The sequence below is a fragment of the Mytilus galloprovincialis genome, chromosome 14, assembly GCF_965363235.1.
Source record: "Mytilus galloprovincialis chromosome 14, xbMytGall1.hap1.1, whole genome shotgun sequence".
Taxonomy (NCBI): domain Eukaryota; kingdom Metazoa; phylum Mollusca; class Bivalvia; order Mytilida; family Mytilidae; genus Mytilus; species Mytilus galloprovincialis.
Genome location: NC_134851.1, coordinates 37,743,380 through 37,761,234, shown reverse-complemented (window position 1 = coordinate 37,761,234; position 17,855 = coordinate 37,743,380). Strand labels below are relative to the sequence as shown.

Genomic DNA, 17,855 nt, shown 5'->3' with positions numbered 1-17,855 from the left:
AAAAGTAGTACAGGTTTATGCGGTATTTTGTTTAAAATTTCTGTTTTGCATTTGTTGTTTATTTAGGTTATTGCATTTACAGTTTTATTGATTACACTCTTCAATTGTACCCTTACAGTTGTACTGTCTTATACACGATGGAGCAGGACCTGCTTTCCCTTCTGCGACACTTGAGAACAATCCCGGTTTTTTGGTGGGGTTCGTGTTGCTCTTTCTTTAGTTTTCTATAGTTTGTTATGTTGGTCTTTTTCAATGGCATTGTCCGTTCGTTTTCGTTAACCCTACAGCTTTTCCTTGAAACAACATATAGGAGATAAGACTCCACTCTGTTGATTAAGAATTTGGCACGATTTAAGATTTTCCCAACTCTGTTTGATCACGAGCTGTAGTTGTCTTATTTTGGTGACTTTGTGTGTTTTATTTTGTGTCGAGTGGCATAAATTATTAGAAAATAAGTAATACATGCCAGAGGAGAAGATGATATGGACATGTTTGATAAATGTATCTTATACATGTTCAACGAAGTTTCCGTCTGTCATATGTCTGTTGTCCTTGATCTCATTTTCGCTGCTTAAAAATAATTTGTTTTTTGTTTGTTTTGCGAATGTCCCAATTATAATGAATAATGTGATAACTATATTTGGTATATGTGTCACTGGTAAAGTCTAGAAAAAAAAAGTGCAATATGATTGCCAATGAGATTCGCTATAAGGCAGGGTATACCTGACCTTGACCTCATTTAAGGATCTGGGATTAAGGTTAAAGTTGCGTGATCAGTTACGTTTTTCAGATATTTTAACCATAAGGTCAAGTATTTAAAGTGTTTGATATGATTATAAGGGGTACATATCAGTCTGGTGGGTACCATCTGAACCTTACCTCATAGTAAAGTTCATTGTCAAGGTTAACATTTTCATGCGAGCGGGGGTGTGACTAAACTAAGGTAATATGGTCCGAGACCACAATTATTTTGTAGTGCATTTCTTTTAGAACATAAATGAAAATAAAAAAAATCACACCTGCGCTTTCTCAAAGAAACTTTGACAGTGTGTTGTACTACTTTTGGGACACATTATATCAACATTATAGAAAACTTCATCGCCTCTAACTCAAAATATGGACAATTTTATGTTTAGGGCGTCTTGAAATCTTTTGACAGCTTCTGAAGTGCTAATTTAAAAAAAAATTCAGCTGGACCAAATCACTACTTTCTTCCTTTAAAATTATGGGCCCAAATTTTTTTACAGTGTAATTCCCCCCCCCCCCTGCAAACATGGCCATTGGGTTGTCATGTTTGTTAGCAGTTTGATTATTTGTATTTGATACATTTGCATTTAAATTATTATGAACTAATGTATTTGAGTTTGAAAGTTCACAAGGTTCCTCTGAATCTGATGTCGTCTGTAAATCTGAGTTCGGCAACATGACCTTAGATATTGTGTGAGAAGCTTGTTGCTGTTGTTCAATAGACGGTACTGAATAATGAGTTAAGGTACTAATGCCTTTCCAGCCTCCTAATTGAGCAACTTCATTGGCAGGTCTACCATTTTGAAGTAGTGTGGTAGCAAAAGTTTTACGTCCCGAATGATTAACCTTTCTTCCTTGAAGATCTCCTTTTTCTGCCATATTTTTTACCATTTTACCTAATTTATCTTTGCCAAGGTTTGGCGAGTGTACCATATTTCCTCATGTTTATTATCTAAAGGCCTCAAATAAAATCTATGTTCATCAGTTAATGTGTCTTGAGGTCTATGCCGTTTGTATTCCTTGTAAACATGAATAGGGCAATTACTTCCTCCTTCCCCGAAAATCTTTGGCGTAATATCCCGGAAATCCCTGCTTTTTGCTCCACTACGGGTTTTGGTGCTTCTTTCTGAAAAAAGTATGCTTATGTCAATATTTAAAGAAGAATTATCCTTCCTGTCTGTACAAAACTTTCACTTTTATATAACAAAAAACATGTATTGCATAGTAAATAAGATTTGTTTTGATAAATATAAAACAATGGTTAATATCCTTAAAAGCACAAATTACCAACTTTTGTCAGGACTGTTGTACATGTACATCCATTATCCACAGAAGTATATATTCTGTGATTTCTAAAAGATTTAAAATATCAACTATTTAAATGATGGAAATCATAACATAATCTCACCATTAAATTCCAAATACTCCTTTCCATCAGATGTAGCTTTTAACTTGACATCTCCCCATGTCATGTTAACATGGTCTTGTCGACCTCGTAGACCAAAGTATGTTGCATTATTTAAAAACACAGCATTCAGTAATGCATCAGGGTTTTCTGGAAAAAGAAAAAAAAAAGAACTTAACTAAAATACATGTATCTTAATGTAAATATCCAACTTAAAATAGTATTTAAAGGACAAATACTGTATCAAAATGCAAAAGACCTCTGGAGACACTCTCATTGTTCAAGACCTTATGTGTATTTTAAACATTTTTTATTAGAACAACCATTTAATAATCAGGGATGGATAGAGGGCGACAAGGAAATAAAATAATTTGTTTGCCACAAGGTTAGAAAAATGTTTAATTAAAAGTTACTGACTGACACGCTGGAATACAACATTTTTTTTAAACTTACGTGTTCCAATAACGCCTTTCTCCCTCAAGATTTGGATTTCCTCAGTCGTCAAAGGTTCAGCTCTGTTTGGCTTACTGCCCTTGCCCAATGACTTTAATGCCTTTCGCTTCGCTTCTAATACCCGTCTTGTGTGGTTGAACTCAGGATCCTTTTTAATACTGAAACATTAAAGAAAAGATATGCATAATATCTGACATGTAATTTTTGTATGTACATGTTTTATACTTATAGCAAAGAGAAACCAAGGAATATTCATTGTACACAAGCTTAAGATCATCAAAACCACATTGACCCAGATGATATATATAGTTTTTACCAAAAAAAATGACACAAGGCTAAAATTAAAATATTGGCACTGAATATTCGAGTCATAATGCTTGACAGAATAATGCAAAGGCTATCATGCTATATCAAGACAAGGGAGTTACATGTCTCACAGATATCAAATAATCTACATGAAAATAATCGTACCTTATACTACTTTTTGAGTCCTTCAAATGTCTATCCAAGCTGTTGAACATAGAGGATAAAGAGTCAGGCTCATATTCGTCACCATTTTTCTTCAGGACTCCAAGAAAAAATCTTGATAACAGACTGTCCAAGTCTTTGGCAGGTATTTCCACTGAATCACGCATTTCTCCAACAGATATGAAAAAATCCAGCATCACTTTCAAGTCACTCTTTGTTTTAGTTTTTGTGTTCTTGTTAACACTTAAAGCTAGAAAAGAGTCAGTGTCTTCATCAGTGACAGAGCGAAACCTCTTGCTACTCGAGCTATTTTCTTTGTCTGATTCGTCAATCTCATGATTCTGTGCATTTTCAATGTCCTGCAGAATTTCATTTGGGAAGTTGAAATTCGCTGAATCAACTTCTTCCAGAATCAAATTTCCTTCCCCATTGACATCCGCGAGATTTCTCTTGATGTACTCTGCCTCCCTATTAGATAAATCGTCGTAGTGAAAATATATATAGTCTTCAACTAACGCATCCATCGCATCATCTATATTTTTTATAGAGCTATTGCTCCATCGTTTTGTTGTCATTTTCTCCTGTCAGACGACACTAGCCGTAGTTCTCTAGAGTTATCGGGATTTCAACCGATTAGTCTAGAGCTAATCGAATATGCTAATATTGGGCTTGCTAAACCCGGGCCAATACGGAAAAATCCGAAAATCCGTATTGGCCTTATAGGACAAAATTATCGATTTGGCAGTTTTACTCGTATTTAGTCAAATAAGCTCCAGTTAATTAATAAAATCCTGTATTACCTGGGAACTATCATTACCATATTACCACGTCAAATGTTTTTTGTTAAAACAGCGACAATAAAATCTAAATGAGAGATCTGTAATATTATATAAAGACATTTTTTGTAATTAAAGGTAAACTTAACTTTTCCGGGTGCGGGATTTTCTCGCTGCTTTTAAGACCCATTGTTGACAGGCTGTTTTCTGCTCTTTGGTCGGGTTGTTGTCTCCTTGACATATTTTCATATTTCAATTCTTAATTATAAGACTATTAGCCATGCACCTTCCTGCATGAGAATGGTCAAGGTTAGGTTTACATACGGCAAAATGAGTAACAGGATTGCATTCATATCAGATGTCAGTATACTGACAGGAAATAGCTGGATAGCAACACCAAACAGCCAGCACATCATTAGCTTTATGATATGGATTGGAAAATGCATAGGATTATATAATTGATAAATTAAATACGGGTTCAGCAAAAGTTTAACCCAATTTGAACTTTGACGCGTGTACTAGTACTTATTACCTGTAGGCTTTTCGTATATGAGGGGCGTCAGCCCAAATGATAAAAGATGACTTCGTCATATTTACATTTACATGAAAACAAATCTTTTCTCTCGTAATAAAAAGAGCAATTTCTTTTGTTAAAACAGGAAAAGTGTTCTCGTTCTGTCATCAAATTGATACATTTATACTGCTTTTGTATGACAATATGAATCGCTGAATGACCTGTTTTAAAGGTCTTCCCTCTACGTGAGGAAAGACCTTATTGTTTTGTAATGTAATTTTTTTCTTTTTTTTACTTTTTTTTTTCTTCCAACATTTTTTTTACATGTTCTCCTCTTGTAATGAAGACCAAAAAAGGACCATCGCTAGACCTCATCATGAAGTAATGTACCAAATGACCATGTTTAGGATTTCATCATCCCCTTTATAAGTTATTTCTCTTTTATTGGTAATTTTCAACATGCCCCCTTCTTTTCGTTGTTTTTAAGGATATCATGACCTGATATCTACCTAATAGGTACATCTCATCATGCTGTATAACCATATGAGGCTGCAAAGATTTTCATCATCCACTCTGAGAGATATACGTGTATCCCCTTGACGGGGGATGAGAGGTTTAGCTAGCTATAAAACCAGGTTCAATCCACCATTTTCTACATCATAAAATGCCTGTACCAAGTCAGGAATATGACAGTTGTTATCCATTCATTTAATGTGTTTGATATTTTGATTTTGCCATTTAATTAGGAATTTCCGTTTGGAATTTTCCTCGAAGTTTAGTATTTTTGTGATTTTAAATTTTGATATGTTGTTCATTAGAATACAAAACCTGCTTTTTACTAGATCGACGCGCTTAGTTGGATTTTGACCAGACTACCTGTACTCCACAAAGTAACAGTTCGCAGTAGTTCTTGTCACCCTTATTCCCAGATACACCATTTTGACTCTGATTATACATTGTACTATGCATGCACCTCGCGAAGACCTTGACTGATTTGAAGACAGGTTGAACTGCAATAGCCGTTGGGATTCTGTATCCAGATACATTTTCGGCGGCCAAATCAATTTCATGTTTTCTTTATTTAGATGACCTGATGCATGCACGGAAAGATACATTCCAGGTCACCGACTCTATATTAAACCGGATGAAATAGCCAATATATATATACATGACAAGTCCACAAAACACAATAATAATGACCAATAGTGACCACAAGGGACCTGCGTCTCGTTGAAGTTGCGTTCCGACTTTGGTAATTTCAGGTTTCTTTTGGATTGTCGGTAAATATTTTCCTCAGAAAGATCGTCATATAGATAAATAATTCGCCAAAATGTTGATTAAATAACCATGCTTTATAATAAAAAGTATTGGTCAACATATAATTTATTGTAAGCTACAAATCGAGCTCAATTTGGGGAAGATTATTCATGAAAAACACCTCTTCGTGCATAAAAGAAATCTATGAGATAAAATTTTGAAATAAAATGTGGCAGAAGATATTAGAAGGGAAAGAGAAACAAAAAAGTTCGTCTACGATCTTGTTTTCTTGCTACAAAGGAAAAATAAACATACTTTATATAAAATTTTAAAAAATGGACTGCTTTTCTCCTTTTCAAGGTTATAAGTTGAAAATTTGATCCGACTGAAAACAAATATTTTATATAGTTACATGTACAATGTACCTAAACATGAACAGTTACAATAATGCAATAAATCACTTTTTTCTCTATCTAAATAAACAGTTTCCCAATTTTATTGCCAATCTGCCATAAAATTTGCAGATTTAAGTAAAAAAAACTAGACCGATTGTTTACTACGATTTTACAATCAAAGATGGCGATATGCAGTCAATTTTCCTAAGTTTGAAACATACATGTTTATAATCTAATCAGTTAACTACTACATACTATCAACAGGACTATATGTAGCTCAAATATTTGTATTGTACAAATGTATGTCATGTATATATACTCTCACGGTTATCCCGCTTCCTTGTTTGAAATTAATTGTTACGTCACAGTTTATTTAGGGTCCTCTTCGAGGTCCGCGTTTTTGCCAAAATCGATTTCTATGAAATCCAGACTACTTTTTTTTAATTGAAAACTAAAAGTTAAAGCGTATAATAATTTCACTGTGTCCAGGTGCTAATTTCTACAATTAATGTATCTACAGCGATGCTGGAGGCAAATATATTTGAAAATGTAAAATTAAAAACAATTAAAAATTTCGAAAAGCTGATAATTAATGTATAATTATATCCAAACTGGACATGGTATACATCAGAGCTTTGATATATATGGCATATTTAAATTTGACAAAACAAATATTTGAGAAAAAGTTACCGTGCTTTTTTTTTTAAAAAGAAATCAGATCTGGTTTTTTTTTCAGCAATAATACTAGTCTATATTTCTCAAAAAAGTCCAAGTTATTCTAATTCATAAGTTTAGGTGTAAAAGAACCATGCAAACAAAGCAGAACGCAATAAACAATAGATGACATAAGAGTCCAATATAATTTGTGCATAAAAAGATAATATAATTTAAAAAAATCATGATGCAAAAAAAATAAACAATTGGATAATTTTATCAAACTAAAACAATGATAATGATAAAACTTAATTATAAATCAAAATTAAACAAATATTTGAAAATAATTGAACAACACGACTTCAATATGTTTCGTCTGCTGAAATTTTACCGTCTGCTGCCAAGTGTCGAGTTTCCCCTCCTACAACACGCTACCATTCGTCCGTCAATGTTTACATCAAAGTATGACGCGTATTTAAGAAGAAATCTCTATCAAACTTATCAAAATTCTCAGCTGATGATGTCGGTTTCAACGGAGAAATTAATTTCTGATGAGGATAATTCTTTACAATTACAGGTAAGCAAGCGAATGCGGAAGTATTATGATGCATAATGCATAATAATAATTATCATTTATTAAATATGTTAAAACATCATAGATAATAAGCTCAGATAATACATCTACATGTATATATTAAAGTATACAGATTATACTAACTTTTTTCTATACACAATTGTTAATTTGTAATTATAGGCATATGATTGTTATTCAAGGCATGGAACATACATTTTTGGATGGTGGTGGTGGTGGGAGGGGGGAAGGGGGGAGGGGGTCGGAGGGTAGGGGTGTTTGTCGACTTCAATTCAGTTGAATCAGTTTGTACTTTATTTTCATCAAACGAACTACTCTGATTTGTAAAATTTTCATAATGAAAAATTATAGCGAACAAACTGTTTATCCAAGAAAAAAAACTCTATAAATTGAGTATGGAAATGGTGAAATATGTCTAAGAGCAGATAACAGACGAAGGCCACCAATGGGTCTTCAATGTGCAATACCACCATTGATTATTCCTAATATATATTAGTCTGCACTTTTCAGAAAATTGTGCATAATTGATCTTTGTTTCAAATAAAGAAATACTTGGCAAAAGTTTTATCATGGCCTGTCCAATACTAAAGAAAAAATTTCACATAGCATTTCATTGCATTTAAGAAAATAACCATCAGGGGTGGATCCAACCATTTTAAAAGGGGGGTCCCAACCCAGGACAAAGGGGGGGGGGTCCAACTATATGTCCCCATTCAATTGCATTGAGCGGCCTGAAAAAAGGGGGGTCCAACCCCCGGAACCTGCCCCCCTGGATCCGCCAATGACCATAACTGCGGTTATCCAATCAAATTATCACCCCCCCTTTTTTTAACTGTGTGCAAGCTTTAGAAACCATGTAACCTCAAGTTTCCAAAATATTCTATAGAAACCCCAAATAAAAAAAGTGTGTAATTGTGCTTTGAAATACCAATATATATATATGTTTATGAGTGACCCAGAAATGTTACTGCATTGAAATGTATGATTAATTATCCAAAACTGTAAAATTCTAGGGAAAATTTTGGGTTTTCGACCTATTTTCGTATGCAACTGGCTGTGACGTACCATGATTCTGTGGTATTACACATCAATGCAAACAGAAAGCCCCGCACCCGGAGGTGGGCCACTGGGCCTCATCTGGCCCCTTAATAAAAAAAATGTACAAAACATTATAAAAGAACTAATTAAAAATTAAAAAAAACCCATGCAAGACTAAAAAGGCCATGTAGTTGCTCCTGACTATAGGGACAGGCGCAAACGATGCAGCCGGTTAAACATGTTTTGTGAACTCTCAACCCTCCCCTATACATTTTGTACCTCTAGGCTTATGTAGAATAAGGAAACACACAGCAAAACGCATAGTCTGAGTCCGATGTCAGAATAGGATACTCGTTTGAATTGTTTTACAATGTCATTTCGGAACTTTTTATAGCTGACTATGCGGTATGGGATTTGCTCATTGTTGAAGGCCGTACGGTGACCTATAGTTGTTAATTTCTGTGTCATTTTGGTCTCTTGTGGAGAGTTGTCTCATTGCAATGGCAATCATACCACATCTTCTTTGTTATACAAAAGAAACTAAGCAAAATGAAATACCGTTTTTGTTGTGTTTCAAAAGCATACAAGGACACAACTTATTTTTGAAACTCAATGCTGTATTAATACGTGCCCCTCCCTTAATTTGCACCATTTACCTCCTTTACGTAACAAGTAATGGCTTTTCAGGAAATTTAGAATCACAATATTTTTTAAACAAAGCATATCTCTCCCCAATACACCAGACTTTAAAGGTCGACTCTTTTTAAAAGATAATCAAGTTTATAGGAGTGTGAATTTCACATTGGTATCTATCGCCTCTATACTGAGCTCTATAAGATAAATATTTAAACTATTTCAGAGATGCTAATCGTACAATTACAGATATCACACTTTTTATTGTTTAAAATACCAGATCTTTCAGTTCTGAGGCCCCTCATGGGGTGTCAAAGTAATCACATTATCACAATTTTTGACAAAATAATCACGTTAAATTTTTTTTTAAATAGTTTTATCAAATAATCAAAAATACAATCGTGGAATATCAAATAATCAAGTAATTATGAAATAAAACTAGTATATATTTGTTTAGGGGCCAGCGGAAGGACGCCTCCGGCTGCGGGAATTTCTCGCTACATTGAAGACCTGTTGTTGACCTTCTGCTGTTGTTTTTTTATTTGGTCGGGTTGTTTTCTCTTTGACACATTCCCCATTTCCATTCTCAATTTTATTGTAATCAAATAATCACGACAAAACGGTGAAGTAATCAAGTAATCACAAAAATATCATAATAAAAAGACCATGAGGAGAATCATTACTTGATGCAAATGCAAACATTCCTATTTACTTCCTGAATTACAATGGTGATCAATAATACTAATGATATAATATTGATAACGATTGTATAACATATAAATATGATAATGAAATGATATATCCATTTTCACAGAAATTTGTGTGAAAAAAATAAATTTAAATGTCACGTACTTTCTAAAATGTAATATTATACATTTTACATGGCAAACACTTATATTTATAGAAAGTTCATGTCAATGTTATTTGATCCATTGTAAATATATAAAATGCTAGTAAGCCAAGTATACCTACTTGAATAAACATTAAGTATACTATACAAAATCTTCACATATTTCTGTTAAGTTAAGTAAACAAAAAAATGCATTGACTTTTCTTAGATAAACATTTTTAAGATGCATTGTAATGTGCGTTCGGAAATGGGAATCTGTTCTACTTTTTTTGACGTTTCATTTATCTTTTCGTTTCCGTTTGAAGGTCGCTAGTAGGCAATCATGAAAAATCATCTTTTTTTTAAATGGAAGCTTTTTACGAAGTAATTGTATATATATATAAGTTCTATTAATTCTCTTTATTAATTCTCTGTGTATTTTTAACTCAAGGAAATTCAGTCTGGCAGCTTCATTTATAATTGTTATTTAAAGCCACTTGCTTTTGTATTTTAGGACGAGATTACTAGGAAGCAGGAGGAACTTGCTAAGAAGGCGGAAGAATATACGACGACAGTAGGTAGTTATACTGCCTGGAACACAAACGTAGATTTAGGACCTCCCGACTCAACTGTCTCACTGACGAAAGATGACGTACACATCCAGGATTACTACAATGCTTTACAATATAGTTTGTTTGAGAACAATCTTCCCGAGACTATCGACAGAACGCAGAAACCGAGAACATGCCACCCGGATACGGAAGTTGCAATCGTTGTTTTGGCATCACCAGTGGAATGTCTAGCGATATTGCTAGAAGGTGGACGACAATGTCCGGGCGAAATGTTACTGGTGATGTCACCTACCTGGCTCATTAAGGATAAATCTAATAAAGGTGAAGGTCAACACTCGCTTTTTGTTAAAAAGGCAATTGTTTTTGATCGTACCGGAACCTCCTTTATCGATGTGTTCGAGAAACCTAGACGGTGTACCTACTTTGTGAACTTCTTCACACGTGCATGTACTGATGGTCAAAGAAACGATGGTGTGGATATTGAGTTGGATTTGGATTGCCCGATGTCCAGTTCTATTGAGCTGTGCAAATACGTGGACGATAAACTTTTGACTCGTATATGGATGGCGGAAGCGGGTGTACATTACCCAGAAACACTAGCAGTTGTGTACAAACCGGCGTATGAATACAATGTCCCAAATGATGCAAATATTGAAGTTATAGTTGTTGAAAGAAAAAAGGATGTAAACAATAATATTGTAGACAAAGTTAAGCATTTCCTGAAGTTAGAAAATATTCAGTCAATAGGAAAGGTAAACTACTTTGATTTGAGGCAATGATTTTTTTCTGGTATCTACTGGTGTATTTTTTTTCAACTTTCTCCTTCATCAGAATAATGTTTTATCTCTTTTATTAAGCAATTACGCATATACTGAACACAGACAACCGATGTACTTAAAACTTCGTGATGATTCAGATTTTCAAGGGTCACGTGATGCTCATAGTCTTATCATTCATTTTCAGATAAAAGTTTTGAAATATTTCTTTTTTCAAGTTTAAATACAGAAACTGTCTGAATATTTAGAATTTTAAAGATATCAGTCCTGTCTTGAATTACCACAAATTGCAACATTTTCTACGATAAAGACCACAGAAGAAAATTAACTACCTAACACAAACAAAATATACAAGCAAGATCCGACGCTGTGTGAGGTTTTACTGTTTTGTTAAATTATGAATGCAAATGGAAAAAAAAAATGTATTCGTGAATGATAGGTTTTACTTTAGATATCATAATGCATTTTCCATAACCTTGATCTTTCTGGATTTTCCAATGATCCTAAAAGTCCAATATTTGTTGCAAAAGTTCTTTTACGCAAAGGGAGCGTAGCGCTCTCTTTACTAGTCGTCACTCCTATTTTTGATAGAACGTGAAATAAAAAGGAAAAATCACGAACTGAAAGAAAAAAACCACATATGAGTGTTGATACATGTAGCTGGTAATTTATATATTTTTAGAGAATTTCTAATGACTGAATTTTTTTAATTCAGATTTAAATGAACATATCAATTAATTAATGCTTTCCAAAATTCACAGTATTCACCGAACTTAGCATGCACGACATATTTGCCACTGGACATAAAACAAACAACAATCAGTTAATACAGTATTTATACAAGATTATCATAATTTATTTTACTAGATCGTGGTTAAACCCTCTGGTATTATGTGGCATGGCAGTAGATGCGTGTCGTTCCACGAAGTGGCAAATGTTGAAGAAATTTGTAAAGCTGTGACGGACTTATTATCCATATTGGAAGTAGAAAATGCTGTAATGATTGAGGCATTTTATCACCCTGTAGAATCAACAAACCCAAAACTAGGTAATAAATACAATGTCATATCTTAAAAACTTGGTACACTCAGAAAAGGGTCTGTCCTTCAAAAGTCCAATCCTCAAAACGTTCCAAGTCAACGTCACTGTTTGTCGAAACATGTTTCAATGGGTTTTGGCGCTTAACTTAGGGGCATACGATACAGTTTTGATGCTGTATTAACAAGTTCATGAAAATTTCCATATAGGCTATTTTTTACCTGATTAAATCAAATATGTAATAAAAAATATACCTTCATGTGCTACTTTTTGAGTTAAATGAGGTCGAAATTTTGTATATTTGCTCGAAATTCAGATTTGTGGCCGTAATTTCTTTTTCGAAAGAAAGACATAACTTTTTTGTTATAAAAGATAAAAACAAATTGTTTTTTGTTAAAAAAATGGGTAATTTCTGTATTTTATAAATATCCTTAAAAAATATGCAATTTTTTTATCAGAAATAACTCATATTTATCAAATGTTCATGAATTGAGGAAAAAACGTAATTTTTTACTGCATGTTTATCACAATTAAAAAAAATCCTCTATTTACAGTTTTATAAAATTTGGGTCACATAATCTCCCTGCAAAATGAAACAAAAGGCCGTTTTGAAAAATAGGGGTCCATGAACTCGTTTTCAAATTAAATCAGTTTGAATGATAAAAATCAGTCGAAAAATGCATCTTTTCCCGATATCTCACAGTTTGACGTCGCGAAAATAACAAATTACGTTAGCAACGCCGTTACCTTCCCTGTAACTGTATCGTATGCCCTTAACGTGACGTGTCCTTACACCAGGACCCAACTGTGTACATTTTTGAAAACGTCCAAATGTGTCCACATTTATGAAACCAAGTCAATGGTTTAAAAACATGTCCAAATTACAACCTCCTTTCTACAGGAGGCACAGCAGAACATAGCCTTTACTCTGACTGATAATAGGATATATTTACAATAGACAGTTGTATCACCTTCAGTAGAAATGTAAGAGTCCACGTGCAAAATGTTTCAACAAATAGTTCTACTGAATGCACGTTCGATGTATGATTTTATAATTTAATTTCGTAACTCTGTATAGCAGAGACACAGAAATGTTTTGTTGCAGTATATAATTGCAAGCTAGACCAGATGTAATTCAACAATTTCTACCCTTTGCTCACATTTTTAACGTGTTTTGGCAGTGTTAAAATTCGGCCACGTTTAAACGATTTTTTTGACAATTGTGGGCTGTTTGTATCTGTCATCAGCCGTATTCCAGTTTACCAGATACTTTTGATTACGAGTGTACTGTATACTTAACACGAAACACACATAACACTTTTTATTTCATATTAGACTTGAGATATCTGCCTACAATGAAATAAGTTGAACTTGACTTTACATTCAGTGTTAAGCAAATAATATTGAATCTTTTCAGCTGATTATTCGTTCAGATTGAGGACCAATGTATGTAGGAGAATAGACGATACACCAATTGCAACACAGATGGTTTGTGGGATAGGTCTGAAAAATCAACCAATCAATGGCGACAACACTATTCCCCATTCATTCGAAACAACAATGCAAATGTGGAACATGGATAAAACAGAAATAAAGCGACTACTAAATACTGTATCCCAAGGTTCGGAAAAGATCATGGATAGTATTATTGCATTTGAACGTACGCTTTCAACAGATTTAAGAGGAGGTGTCGGAGCTCAAACGGATCTTATCGGTATGTCGTCTTTTATTTTGTATTTTTAATGTTCCTTTGATATTTTCTATAGGATGTGTCATATTACTGACTCAACACCTTTGAACGTTCAGATCTCCTTTGTTTTTTGTCTTGATAAAACATATCTATTTTATTTGGCTTTTCAAAGTGAAAAAAAACGTACACGTAAAACTGAGAAACATAAGTTTATACACTGGTTTAAAAAGACCACAAATGAAGCAATGTTTAGAAAAGTTAAGACCAAGAAAAACAACTCTACGACAAAACCGAGGTAATCTCGTTTGCTCCTGCTTCACATGTGACACCCGTCATGTTAATTATGTTTCTAGTAATAGATAAAAAAAAAAATAATAAAAAAAAAAAAAAAAAAAAAAAAATTCTTTGAAGTTATGATTCATATGTGATATTTCGTAATTATGTCTAATAGGTATAGACTACGTTCTTGGAATGGTAAACGGACAAATGGAACCAGTCGGAATAGAAGTAAACAGTCATGACTGTACCATCAATTGTCAGTTGTTTGAATTCTTGAACCCCCATAGACAAGGAGAAGCAGTGAAACCACTAGTGGAGACCATGATAAGACGTTCTCAGCTGTTCGCCATGCAAGACAAAACTGTTCTTGTAATCGGAGCTGGAGGTTTTAGCAAAATGTTTATTTGGGACAGCTATAAATCGTTTGGTATCAATGTAAGTCATTTGATATTTAAGGGAGAGATGTAAGAACTGAAAGGACATTCAAACTTATAAGTCGAAAATACACTGGTGAAAAACAAAATAGAAAAAGATAAACCACAGTTTTCAAAACACTCACAATGTTTGAAGGCTTTACGCAATATGTATGATAATTTGTTATGATGTCTATCGTGTTGATAATGTCTTGGTGTAAGTATTTTAGATAGAAATAAGAAGATGAGGTAGTATATATCTGCAAATGAGCAAAATCTCAATTCAACTCACAGTGTGTAAAACTTGAACAATTGTAGGGCCTTCAACACAAAGCATTGGCTCACGTATAAAATTGAGAATGGAGATGGGGAATATGTCAAAGAGACAACAACCCGATCAAAGAGCAGAACGCAACCGAAGGCTACCAACTAGTCTTCAACACAGCGAGAAAACCCCGCATTTTATATTCATAATAAATTCTTATTATCATTGATATCTTGAACAAAAGTTGTAACCCTACCACATTGCCAAACCTGGCATGAATTTACATTGAAAACTTAAAGATTGATATTTTCTATATATTCATTATAATATAGGTTGTTCTAGTTGATCCTGACGATTCGACGTGTGCTGCCTCTAAGGCTTCGCATTTTATTCAGTACAATTTCCTCGACCACAAACATGACGAAGACCATGCTACATACATTATAAAGCTTCTTAAAGAGAGAGGGTTGGCGGTTGATGGCTGTGTTACCTTTTGGGAAGACTGTGGTCCATTAGCAGCAACAGTTTGCGAAACACTGAAATTAAATGGACCAGGAAAGCAAGCAGCCCAAATTGCCAAAATGAAAAGCTGGACACAAAACGTATTAAGAACCAAAACAGGAGATATTCCGCATTTTCCCAGAACGTATCTTTATACTAGCAAGTGCCACCCAGTTAAAAGTGAATCGGACATAGATAAAGCAATAGACCACGTGGGGATACCTGCAGTATTGAAATTAGAGTATGGGTCTAGCGCTGTAGGAGTTAAACCAGTCCGTGACCGTATAGAGTGTACCAATACATACCAACAAATAAAGAATCATCTTCGATCGGAGGCGGATCACCCTGGTATTGGACTCGGATACGGAAATGACGTCATGCTGATGGAGAATATCGACGGTACAGAACATGACGTGGATGTGGTCATCTTCCAGAGGCAGCTCATTACCGCATTTGTCTCGGATAATGGACCAGCTAGAAATGGCTCGTACACAGAAACAACGGCATTAATGCCAACATGCTTACCATTGGACAGAAAAGGTCAGCTGATAATTGCTGCATATCAGTGCTGTACAGAAATTGGACTCGTTGATGGTGTTTTTAACGTTGAAATGAAAATGACAAATACAGGACCAAAACTGATTGAAATTAATGCTCGAATGGGTGGTTTTTATCTTCGTGACTGGATAAAGACTTGTTATGGACATGATATTTTACTTTATGCTTTCATGATTTCATTAGGCATAAGACCAGTGATTAATAAGCATGAACCACGATGCACCATACTGGGAACAATGTGTGTTCCATCCGCTCACAAACAACAATTGAAAAATCCAAACAATTTGAATTTGTTGAATACACTGATTCAAAAGAAAGCTGTACGGTATAACCAGATCGAGGCTTCTTTGGAAGATTGCGGAAGTGCAGACGAGGAGGAACCATTTTGCAACATAGCAGTTGTGGATGTAAATTTGAACATAAAAAGATCAAAAAGAAAATTGACCAATATTTGCAATGCCCTCGGCCTGAATACAAAGACATATGACTTAAATTACCTACTGGAGGATTTTAAGGAATCATGATTGATGCAACTAATAATTATTGTGTTAAGACTGATTACCACTTTGACATTTATAAATTATTTGGTACAAGGGACAAAAGGAAAAGGGGACCAGATTAGTCATTACTACATCTATTGATTAAATCACTTTCATCAAAGGACCGTACAAAATGTGAAGATTGCCTTTTACATTATTCCAAATTTGAAAATAGTAATCTTCTACATCAATCAACTTTGCTTTGACGCTTCATTTGTATATAGATTAATGCACTGTAAGCATTTATACAAATGATAAGGTATATAGACTGAAAATATTGATTTATTAAATTCAAAATTGTTACTTTGGCAACATAAAAGCATTCCAATATAATTTTGTAAGCATTAGCTATATTTTCTAACACTGCTTTTTGCATTTTATAACGATATACAAGTGTTGACCGAAGCACATTTTGGAAGAAGCGAAAGCGCTGCAAACAAAAAGTCGCTCGTTCAACGCTTTAATTTGAAAAACTATAAAATTACAAAAATGTATTAATTTTATAATGACATTTCGAGGAAAACCTTTTTTATGCATTGGTCAAATGTTGTCACGGAGGTCATTGGAAGTCTTTGATATTGCATTGTATGCAGGAGTAAAATGTAAAATGTAACTTTTGGAATGCCTCAACCAATCATTATCATAAAATCAAATGAAATGTTTATGAAATGTTATTATATGCTACTTTTATATATAAAACTAATTCTGATTTATTTTTTAAATCATTAATATTACCAGACAATACATGATTACATGTTGCTTCAGGTGTAGGTATTGTTACGGGTTAAACAGGAACATTTTATTGAAACATTATAGTTCACCAGTTAATTGATTCATGGAACAATAATGAAAATACAATCATGTACATGCATGGAGGTGGGGAATATGAAAATAAAAATTATTATTTGAAACCGATTTGTGTCTTAATGATATTGTTTGATTTAGCATTGTAAAAAGTTTAATACAAATTATCTGAAATAGGACTAAGTAGTCAGTATGACTACCGTTTTTTCCAATTATTATTCAATTTGTATATATATACGTGGAAACGTTTAATGTTTATGGTAAACCCTCCCCTCTCCAAAAAAAAATTAAAAAAAATAACAAAATAAAAATAACACAAAATGAAATTTAACAAGACAGAAAAAAATCAAAACAAGCATTTATTAAACATCTTATAATTTATAAATCATTACAGGCAGCATAAAATATTTTCCATCATATGACACAATAAAAATAACCGCAACCTTAGAAAACGCAGAAAACGACCATGGATGCTTTTGTAATGACAGACACACTCTCTGTAAAAACGACACCCGTCGAATTACACATATTTTTAGACGGCAGGACAGTGAAACTAAATTTGAGAATTGAAATGGGGAATGTGTCAAAGAGACAACAACTCGAGCATAGAGCAGACAACAGCCGAAGACAACCAATGTGTCTTCAATGCAGCGAAAAGA

At 33.8% G+C, this 17,855-nt stretch overlaps 2 protein-coding genes across 2 annotated transcripts; one reads left to right on the top strand and one right to left on the bottom strand.

Annotated features, from left to right (window-relative positions):
• Positions 1-1,270: 1,270 nt before the first annotated feature.
• On the bottom strand, positions 1,271-3,563 carry LOC143058610 (uncharacterized protein KIAA1958-like). The gene is made up of 4 exons (XM_076232084.1): positions 3,077-3,563; positions 2,606-2,763; positions 2,156-2,302; positions 1,271-1,873 (listed from the first exon to the last, which is right to left on the bottom strand). Exons 1-4 carry the CDS (start codon positions 3,268-3,270, stop codon positions 1,644-1,646), a joined length of 729 nt encoding a protein of 242 aa, XP_076088199.1. The 5' UTR covers positions 3,271-3,563; the 3' UTR covers positions 1,271-1,643.
• A 3,450-nt stretch (positions 3,564-7,013) lies between these two features.
• LOC143059061 (carnosine synthase 1-like) lies at positions 7,014-17,303 on the top strand. Its single transcript, XM_076232525.1, has 6 exons — positions 7,014-7,246; positions 10,276-11,085; positions 11,977-12,157; positions 13,565-13,861; positions 14,289-14,551; positions 15,127-17,303. Exons 1-6 carry the CDS (start codon positions 7,037-7,039, stop codon positions 16,375-16,377), a joined length of 3,012 nt encoding a protein of 1,003 aa, XP_076088640.1. The 5' UTR covers positions 7,014-7,036; the 3' UTR covers positions 16,378-17,303.
• Positions 17,304-17,855: the final 552 nt, after the last annotated feature.

Coding starts and splice junctions, on each gene's coding strand:
- LOC143059061 (XM_076232525.1), top strand. CDS start 7,037: ATGTTTCGTCTGCTGAAATTTTACCGTCTGCTGCCAAGTGTCGAGTTT. Junction 11,086..11,976: donor ATATTCAGTCAATAGGAAAG/GTAAACTACTTT, acceptor TTATTTTACTAG/ATCGTGGTTAAACCCTCTGG. Junction 12,158..13,564: donor ATCAACAAACCCAAAACTAG/GTAATAAATACA, acceptor GAATCTTTTCAG/CTGATTATTCGTTCAGATTG.
- LOC143058610 (XM_076232084.1), bottom strand. CDS start 3,270: ATGCTGGATTTTTTCATATCTGTTGGAGAAATGCGTGATTCAGTGGAA. Junction 2,764..3,076: donor GACTCAAAAAGTAGTATAAG/GTACGATTATTT, acceptor TTAATGTTTCAG/TATTAAAAAGGATCCTGAGT. Junction 1,874..2,155: donor GGAGTATTTGGAATTTAATG/GTGAGATTATGT, acceptor TACTTTTTTCAG/AAAGAAGCACCAAAACCCGT.